The sequence below is a fragment of the Sebastes fasciatus genome, chromosome 7 (genome assembly GCF_043250625.1).
Source record: "Sebastes fasciatus isolate fSebFas1 chromosome 7, fSebFas1.pri, whole genome shotgun sequence".
Classification (NCBI taxonomy): domain Eukaryota; kingdom Metazoa; phylum Chordata; class Actinopteri; order Perciformes; family Sebastidae; genus Sebastes; species Sebastes fasciatus.
Genome location: NC_133801.1, coordinates 22,268,059 through 22,277,891, shown reverse-complemented (window position 1 = coordinate 22,277,891; position 9,833 = coordinate 22,268,059). Strand labels below are relative to the sequence as shown.

At 42.8% G+C, this 9,833-nt stretch overlaps 1 protein-coding gene across 1 annotated transcript; it reads left to right on the top strand.

Moving 5' to 3' along the window:
- Positions 1-238: 238 nt before the first annotated feature.
- On the top strand, positions 239-8,624 carry LOC141770864 (extracellular calcium-sensing receptor-like). The gene is made up of 12 exons (XM_074640709.1): positions 239-264; positions 580-656; positions 3,537-3,696; positions 3,887-4,193; positions 4,369-4,455; positions 4,573-4,680; positions 4,812-4,978; positions 5,143-5,620; positions 5,736-5,966; positions 6,074-6,197; positions 6,288-6,760; positions 6,852-8,624. Exons 1-12 carry the CDS (start codon positions 239-241, stop codon positions 7,290-7,292), a joined length of 2,679 nt encoding a protein of 892 aa, XP_074496810.1. The 3' UTR covers positions 7,293-8,624.
- Positions 8,625-9,833: the final 1,209 nt, after the last annotated feature.

Here is a 9,833-nt window from a genome sequence, read left to right as displayed (position 1 = left end):
TGACTCACTCCCAACCCCAAGGGAGTATATAAATTTCACCATGGATTACCATCGAGTCAGATCGACCAGGCTGCTCTTCCTGAATCTGATGTTCAACATTAAGGAGGAGTCTTCTTGTCAAGCCCTCTGGCATGATTGTTTCCTGGGAAGGCTGAGCAATGTGATATCCTAGTTGAAGCCAATCACCAACCTGGGCTGCCAGTCTACAGGGTGGCAAGTCAACCAAAACAGCTCCACAATGTCCAGAGCCTTCAGCATCTCAGGGTGAATCTCCTCCATCCCCAGTGTCTTGCCACTGTGGAGCTTTTTGACCTCCTCAGTGAACTCTACCAAACAAAATAGACAAGGTTTTTCCTGTGCCTTCTCCATGTAGGACGCGTCATTCAGGCTTAGAAGTTCCTCAAAGTGTTCCTTCCACCATCCAACAATATCTGTTGTCTGATCATGATTTGCTAGAATCTCTTTGAGGGCAACTGAAAGTCCTTCTCCATAGCCTCCTCCCATACCCAAGTTTTGACATCAGCAACCACAGAAGCTGCAGCCCTTCTGGCCTCCTGATATACTCATCTTCTGCTTCAGGAGTCACCCGAGCCCACCAAGCCCTAAAGGTTTCGACCACAGGTGTGCACTAGTGGGTTCTTTGGTGGCCACAACAAGTACAGACGACCTTCTGTCCATAACTCCAAGAACTCAACTTTAAACAACGCTTCCATTTGTCCAGCCTCCCCCTGAGTGCAAGTGTGAAAATGTTTCATATTCAAAACACTGTTATAATTTCTTTATTGGGGACATTTTGGAATTTTTTTTTTTTTCATCAAAGCAGAACATGTGGGTTTTGACATTTGGTTCTGGCAGAAAAATCTTGTTACCTTTTGGGTTGTATACATTTTCCAAAACACTGACAACTAGAATGGCACTCGGAGAGCGCAGACTTCCGCCAAGGTGCCTGACTTTAAAAATAGATCACAGCTCACAGCTGGCGGTACCGTGAGGTGGTCGGCTTATTATTAACATAGTGTGTTTCTGTGTAACGTATCGGCGGATGCCTCTCTCATTCAGCAGCCTTGTAATGTCTGTATAACGTTACACAATGTTGTCTCTCAGCCTGTCATCTACCGTTGTTTTCTTTCTCACCACGAACGGCCAGCAGCTCCCACACCTCGATGTCTCTCCACACATCCACACACTTATCGCTCTGCTCTCAGAAGGAAGGAGGCTGGGTCATGCGTCATCAATGCGTTATCAGTTACACTGCGCATGTGTTAGACCCAGTGGTCTTAATGTTCTGGCTGATCGGAATCCTTAAAAAAATTCCTGAATTCGGATCAGTATCCGGATCGCCACCAAAATCTAATCGATTGTTAATTATGCCACAACCCACCCCTCCAAAAAAGTTTATTCAAATCCATCACGAACCTTTGGAGAAATCCTGCTAACAGACAGACAGACAAACAAACAAACAAACAAACAAACAAACAAACAAACAAACAAACCAACGCTGATGAAAACATAACCTGCCTTGGCCTTAGCGGAAGTAATGAGGAATCAAATTTATGCAGACTTGACAATCTTTCAAATATAACCCTTAGATATTTTAATACACAAAAATTACTCCTGATTGTTTCTTTGATCCCCTATATTTGTTTGCACCCATCCCCATTTCTCTTTCTCTTGTTCTTTCCTGCTCTAGTCTGTCTGTCCGACTGTCTGTCTTTATTTTCTCCACATCATTGTCTATCTCCCTGTGTATAGCTAATTAGCCTATGTTTTAACTCAGCATACTCGCCATATTTCGCTTCTTGACTGGCTCTCAACTGTTTGTATCTCTCTGTTAGAATCATTCTCACGGCTCTATCTATATGACTGTGTGTCAGCCTGGTTTTCTTTTTCTTCTGTCTTTTTGAAATAACTAATACTCAGGGGCTTTAATTATCTTGAATCGCCCTTTAAGGACAACTGCGATACAATTGCAAAATCCTTTTTGTTCACTTCTAATCAGCTTGTTTTCAGAAAAAAATAAGGCTGATCCTTTTCCCCTGAGTGCATAGAACCCCTTGAGTAAGATCCAGTTAAAGGCATTCTTACAAGAAGAGGAAACAACTGTATCATAATACTAAGCTTTCGCTCTTAGGGCACCTCTGTCCTTCCTCTTCTGAGCGTCACACAGGGACATATTAAATGAATAAGGAAACCTACACATGACCTGAGGCAGTACAACATACAGCACTTTGCTACACACGCTGTGGTGCTCTGTTTTGTAGCCTGCAGGGTTTGTTCTGATAATGATATGCACAACACCCTAATGACTCATTGATTTCACCTTATTAAACCTGTTTAACCCCCCTGAAGGATATGTTACACAAGAATAAGAAAAAAGCCATAAAAAGGACAGAATTTCTGAAAAAATCGTTAAACAGTAAGTTAAAAAAAATATTCTGGTGAAGTTACCGTGATTTTGAAAGCAAACACTGTAACTACTTAAAAGTCACACTGTATGTCAGGTAATGTAATATGCTCACATTAAATGTACATTGAAAACAATACAATGGTGCATCGTACACTATGTAACTCTTTCTATCTGTCACAGTGAACAATCGATGGTTTTGATAAAACTTTGAAGTTTTCCTCTAACTCAGTTCGCTGTGTATCAAGTATGTGTTTATGTGTGTGTTTTGAAGGCCTTGTGACATGCAATTAACGCCTGCTCCACATGCAATTAATGTAATTGGACTGTTGGATGGTACACTACATTTCTGAGGTGTTTATGGTCCACTTGGCTTTCCATAGTTTAGCAGCCCCTTGTGACATGGGTCTGCTACCTGCCTCTTCACATCACTGAAGGATGAGTTCGGCCTAGCCAGGCATGACAGTGTGACATGACACAGCTCTTGTCTTTCTCCATTATGGTCAAGTGCTCGTTCTAGTTCCTTGTTGTTGTTTTACTTCCTTTGAAACTAGGGGCTCTTTTTCCATTGATTTGGGGCCCCGGGGAAATTAGGTCAATTTATTTGACAGTTGTGATAAGAGGCAGGTAGCATACAGTATATATATATATATGTAGGCCACAGGGCAGCATCACCCACTTGACACTTAAGACTGGATAGCTTGTCTGTGCAGTGATGTAGCACTGGAAGTATTTGCTGAAAGCCTTCAGATAAGATTTTTTTTTGTACTAAATGGTTTGAGTTAAAGATGATTTTCCTATCTGACTTTACTAGACATTTTACACCTCTAAATTTCTGTAGATAGTGTGTTGGTCTGAATGGGGTCGGAATGAATTATTTTCTGTGCACTAGCTCTCTCTTTTTACTGACCACTGACAAATTGTTTGGTGCTTTGTCAGCTTACAGGGTGTTCCACTGTTTGCATGGGTTATCCAAACATCTTGAACTGATATAGACATGGCTATCAAGGTTATATGGTGACTTGGCTTAAAGAAGGGATGAATACTTTTTTGATGAGATCATGGAGAAGGACAGAGTTTGTGATTTTGAGTCTCCTATGGTGTGTGTTTTTTCCCAACAACTCCCACCAAGACCAGAGCCAACAATGCAAACTAATCCCAGGCTCCATGTCCCTGCCTGTGCTGGAGAAAAAGGGGGACATCATGTTGGGGGGACTCTTCTCCCTTCATGACATGGTGGTGGAGCCCAGTCTGTCCTTCACCTCTATGCCTCCTCCTGCACAGTGCACCAGGTAAGCTGTTTTATTATCTAGACTTCATATTGCTGTAGCAGCATTTTTTTGTAGTCTCTGCTCACATGGCTACATATGGCAGTCTTGCTTCCATAGTTCTGTGCGGCAAAGTTTTGTGAATTATGTTGAGTGAAATAAAGTTTAATTTAATTAATTGTGTTGAAAATGAACTTCTTCTCTTTTCTTCCAGATTTAACTTCCGGACGTTCCGTTGGATGCAAACTATGATTTTTGCCATCGAGGAGATCAACAGAGATGGCAAACTCCTTCCCAACATCACACTGGGCTATAAGATCTATGATTCATGCAGCACACCCCATCAGGCTCTGAAGGCTGCGACGGAGTTAGTGGGGAGTGAGAAGGGTTCAGTTATTGAAGGAGAGACACAGCAGGGTAAAGGCACCTGTCGTGGGACCGTACCAGCAGTGATAGGAGACGGAGGCTCAACTCAGTCTCTCGTCGTGGCCCGTTTCCTGGGAGTCTTCCATGTGCCGCAAGTAAGTTAGTCATAGCTACTCAACAACTGTGTTTGCCAGATTAGTTTTTTTTTTGAGTTACTACTTCAGGGGATGGTCAACATCAACAGTCTAAATTCATAGTAGCTTTGAGTAATAATGTTTTAATGTTGGACATTGTAAAATTAAATTACCATGCGTGTTTTCTTACATTCAGGTTAGTTATTTCTCTAGCTGTGCCTGTCTCAGTGACAAAAAGGAGTTTCCTGCCTTTTTAAGGACCATGCCCAGTGACTTCTTCCAGGTTAGAGGCACTCAGATCACTCACAATGTGACATAACCTCCATACACAAACAAAATTGTGTCCACATTTATATTTTTGGAACTATCTCTGTTTGTGTCTCTCTTCTTGTATCTCAAGGTAGATGCATTACTACAACTTGTAAAGCATTTTGGCTGGACTTGGGTGGGTGTGATTGCAGGGGATGATGCTTATGGCCGCGGCGGGGCAAACATCTTTGCCAATGAGGTGGGTCACACATCCATAAATAAAGAATTGAATAAGAATAAATTGCCATTTTGTTATTTTCAATGTTACTGAATATATTGTGAACTTAAAATGAAGTAATTTGTCATGTATCCCTTCTGTTGCTCTCTTAGGTAAGAAAGTTAGGTGCTTGTATTGCCCTTCATGAGGTCATCCCAAAGAACCGAGCACAGAGCACCATCTCATCCATCGTTTCCAAGATCCGCTCCTCTGGGGCTCGGGTGATTCTCGTGTTTGCTGTGGAACAAGATGCAGCCGCATTGTTTGATGAAGCTCACAGGCATGACACATATGTTTGGAATCTTCCATAACGCTATAGTAGTTATAAAACTCGCTATCAACTTTTGCTTTTTGTTGAGTTTTTGCAGATAAAGGATAACTGAGTTTGAATTTATGATATATTTATAATTGCAAAAATGCCATCTTCATATCTCTTTAATTCAGAAAGGGGCTCACTGGGATCCAGTGGCTGGCCAGTGAGGCTTGGAGCACTGCCGCCGTCCTCTCCACCCCCAAAAAGCACCACCACATCCTCCAGGGCTCTATGGGATTTGCTATTCGGCGAGCACACATCCCTGGATTGCAAGACTTCCTGCTTCGCTTGCATCCCTCGAGCCCAGACGCCCTTGCAGATCCCTTCCTGATACCCTTCTGGGAAGAGGTGTTTCAGTGCAGCCTGGGTGGGCAGGCTGAAGGTCAGGAACATAATGTCGAGGGTAAACCTCAATGCTCCGGAGCAGAAGAGCTGGGGAGTGTGACGAATATCTATTCAGATGTGTCACAGCTAAGGATTTCCTACAATGTCTATAAGGCTGTGTATGCCATTGTCCATGCACTCAAGGCTATGAGAAGCTGTGAGAAAGGAAAAGGGCCATTTCCTCTGCAGGCCTGTCCAGATGTAATCAATATACAGCCATGGCAGGTACCATCCCACATGTTCATAAATTCAGTCTAGATAGACAAAAGTTATAGTTATAGCTAAAACATTATTTATAGATCTTAATAATGTGGGGAAATGATGCACTTTCTTCCCTTAGCTACTTCATTATATAAAACATGTGGAATACTTGAACTCCTTTGGTGATGAAACCAAGTTTGATGAGAATGGCGACCCTGCAGCCATGTATGACCTGGTGAACTGGCAGCTGAGACTAAATGGAGAAATGGAGTTTGTCACTATCGGCAAATTTGACGAGACGGCCACAGTTGGAAAGCAAAAACTCCAGATCCAGGAGCATATAATTGTGTGGAATGGCAACCAAACCAAAGTAGGGTTTTCAAAAGAATAATTTTTGAATTTTATTTTGTGCAATAATATTTGTTATTATGTGACTGTGTTGTGACTAGTGTAGTATACGTTCCCCCTTTTGCTTAGATTCCCTTGTCAGTATGCAGCAGCATTTGTCCCCCAGGTACCCGGAAGGCAATCAGACCTAACTTCCCTATCTGCTGCCATGATTGTGTGGTTTGCACAGCTGGGGAGATTAGCAATCAGACTGGTGAGGAAAGGCCACTTTGAGAATTTGACCCCACAGTCGCGGTGGTAAAGCAACAGTACAGCAGCTAAAGCTTTCTTGTCATTCCTCCAGATGCCATAGAGTGTGTGCGCTGCCTGCCAGAGTTCTGGTCCAATGCTGACAGGACGGCCTGCATCCCAAAACAGGTGGAGTTCCTCTCCTTTAGCGGCACCATGGGCATCACCCTGACGGCCATTTCCCTCATTGGATCCTTCTGCACCTGCGCTGTGGCGTTCATATTGTCCTGTTACAGAGCCACCCCAATCGTCAAGGCCAACAACTCTGAGCTGAGCTTCCTGCTGCTCTTCTCCTTGACTCTGTGTTTCCTGTGTTCTCTGACCTTCATCGGCCGGCCCTCTGAGTGGTCCTGCATGCTGCGACACACAGCGTTCGGCATCACCTTTGTCCTCTGCATCTCATGTCTTCTCGGGAAAACGATAGTGGTGCTGATGGCCTTCAAAGCTACACTTCCAGGCAGTAATGTGATGAAATGGTTTGGGCCTGTACAGCAAAAGGCAATCATTACCTTGTGTACACTGGTCCAGGTAAAGACTTGTGACTCTTTACATGCTTTGAATAGTTATTATAGGAGCATTTATTCAAATGTTTGAATAAGATGTGTTTCTTTTTATGCAGGTAATAATTTGTACAGTGTGGCTGGTTGTCGCTCCCCCCACTCCGCGCCAACTGATGCCACGCAAGAGCGTCATTGTCATTCTCTTGTGCGACCAAGGTTCACCCGTAGCATTCTCTCTCGTCCTGGGTTACATCGGCCTGCTGGCCTGCCTCTGCCTCCTCCTGGCCTTCCTGGCAAGGAAACTCCCAGACAACTTCAACGAGGCCAGACTCATCACCTTCAGCATGCTCATTTTCTGCGCCGTGTGGATCGCCTTCATTCCCGCTTACATCAGCTCTCCGGGGAAGTACTCCACGGCCACGGAGGTGTTTGCAATCTTGGCCTCCAGTTATGGACTGCTGGGCTGCATCTTTGCACCAAAGTGTTACATAATCCTTCTACGGCCGGAAAAGAACACATGGAAACATCTGATGTCGAAAGCTGCCACTGACAAATTTTAGGAGATCACAGACTTTTACTGGCTTTTTTCCAGATGACTACAATACATATACACTATGATACTTCAAAATGTGTGATTTTGTGGGGGAAAAAAGGAGTGGTGGCAGAGACAAAGTCTGTAAGCCTGCTGTCCTTGAACATTAACAATTACTTCTTACCACTAGATGGTAGGAGTGTTCTGTTATTGCTGCCTTCTGTCATTCATCATGGCCCATCACACACCTTAATCCTAACAAATAACTTTCCCTAATGTCTTTTGTAAATTTCTCCTATAATGTAAATTCTTACCAAAAATCTACTTTAACTTTATTAATTCATTTGTCAGTGGTGTAGGAATAAAAATAGGCAGTATATTAAGATCGGATATCTGGCCGATACTGACTCGGATGCCTGATGTTGCCTTAGACAGTGAGGATCGGTACTCGGTATCGGACGATACCCAAAGTCCAGGTATCGCTATCAGTATCGGGACTGAAAGAGTCGGATCAGTGCATCCCTATTTAAGACTTACAAAAAACATGAATAAACATACTCCTCTCGGATCAAATTGTTATATTTTTCCAGCCATATGACACTCCATTGACGTTGTCCATAGAAATGTGAAGGACAGCTCATGAATGGGATTTGGCAGCAGTGTCCGTGCTGATCTGACCTGAGATAGAATGATGAGGCCCGGGGTCTCTGAGGTATGCTCTGTGGAAATCCCAGCTGTCATTGGTTAATTAAACCCTCATACTCCAGAGGCCTTTACATATAAACATCACGCCTGGCTGTTCCCTGCAATAACAAACTAAAACGTCAGACATTTTTCCGTCTCTCCACAGCTGCTCTCGGGCTAGCATTGATTATCCACCACTGATTGATCTGTTGTTCCTCCCCAAGGCAGAGGAATAAATTGGAAGATGGAGAGACATCGTGTCTCTGACGTCCATCAGGGGCAGAGAGGAGGAGAAGGTGTTGGTGGGGGGCAGATGGACACCAGTGTTTTATTGACTCTGTATTACTCGATTTACATTTATTTCCAACATTCACTCTTCTTATCCCTTGCATTTTTAACTCTTTCCTGTACTCTTCTGCATCATGCATTTCAATGACTATATAAGACAGCAGTGCTTTATCCTCATAGTATACTGTCTGTCTTTGTTACCAGCCAAGACAGCATGTGGCTGGTATTGTTTTCACCTTGGGAGTCTGTGTGTGTCCTTACGCCCCTGGTCCCATCGCAAGATTTCAAGGAGTAATCCTTCAGATCGTAGCACTATTTTCTTGATTTAATTAAGGAAACCAGAATAGATCATCTCCATCTGAGGGTTAGATCATTTGAAGGAGAAAAGACTGTGTGGTAATTTCTTCAATAAGACACACAGATGAAAAAAGAAGTTTGCATGGTATGTGGAAAATATTAAAAGATAGATTGAGTTCAGAGAAAACTTCCAGAATTCATAGAAATCCATTCCTTCAAATATTGAAAAAAGATAATTTGAGACGTGACGACATCGGTTTGCCGACAGCGTAGAGGTAAACACAGGAGGGAGACTGAAAGATGTAATAAGGGCATGACTTCAAGTACGCATGCAGCTATTTACTCAATCTTGTCATCGGTGAGCTTTTGTAATGGGGCCAATGCTGACCAGATGTTTGGACACATGGGGGTTTACCTCATCAGAGATGGAGATTAGAGTAGTAATACAAAATACTGCGTTGTGAATATGAAGTTGTGATATTATATCTTGGGGTGAAAGGAAGTGTTAGCTGTGACCGGGCTAGAGATACAGGGATGGATTTGGTGCAGCCTAAGGCTGGCTTTGTTTTCAGGCTTTAAAAAATCTAGGAGACTTTGGCCAATCACAGGTCATTTCAGAGACAGAGCGTTCCTATTGGCTGTTCATTCAATGGAGGCAGCTGTCAATCACTCGCAAACTTCGATCAAACGCTCAAACTAGGCAGCACTGATCAAATATAAATCAATATTCTGTACTGTAATGCCTATTTCTCAACTCAAATGTTTTCAGAAACATCTTGTAGTGTACTGTTTAGCTGTAAAATGAGAAAGTTTGTGACCCGACCACCATGTTGAGACAACATTGATAACAGTCAGCCACAAGATGTCATACTCTCCGTCCCCCGTTCCATTGCATTCACTTCACGACACGCGGTTGCCCGTTTGTTGCACAACCTGCATTTTTTATGGTCATCAAGTGGCAACTTGATCGCTGACAACACAGAGATACCAACGTTGTTATACTATTGGCTCACAAGTCTTGTCAGAAGTGAGAACCGAATGTCAGATGTCTTCCACAGAGATAAACAAAACATTAATTTTGGACCTGTCAAAAAAATGTTTAATGATTAATTCGCAGTCATAATATATATATAGGAAAAGCCATACTTTTATTCTGCACCTTTCTAAAAGCTCTATGGATGTGTTATTTTATTTGTCTACATAAAAATGTTATCAATAAGATCTTTAATATTCTGTTTTGAGGAAATAGTTTGTAGCAAATATCCTCTGTTAAGTGCCTATTGACCACCCTCTGGACTTG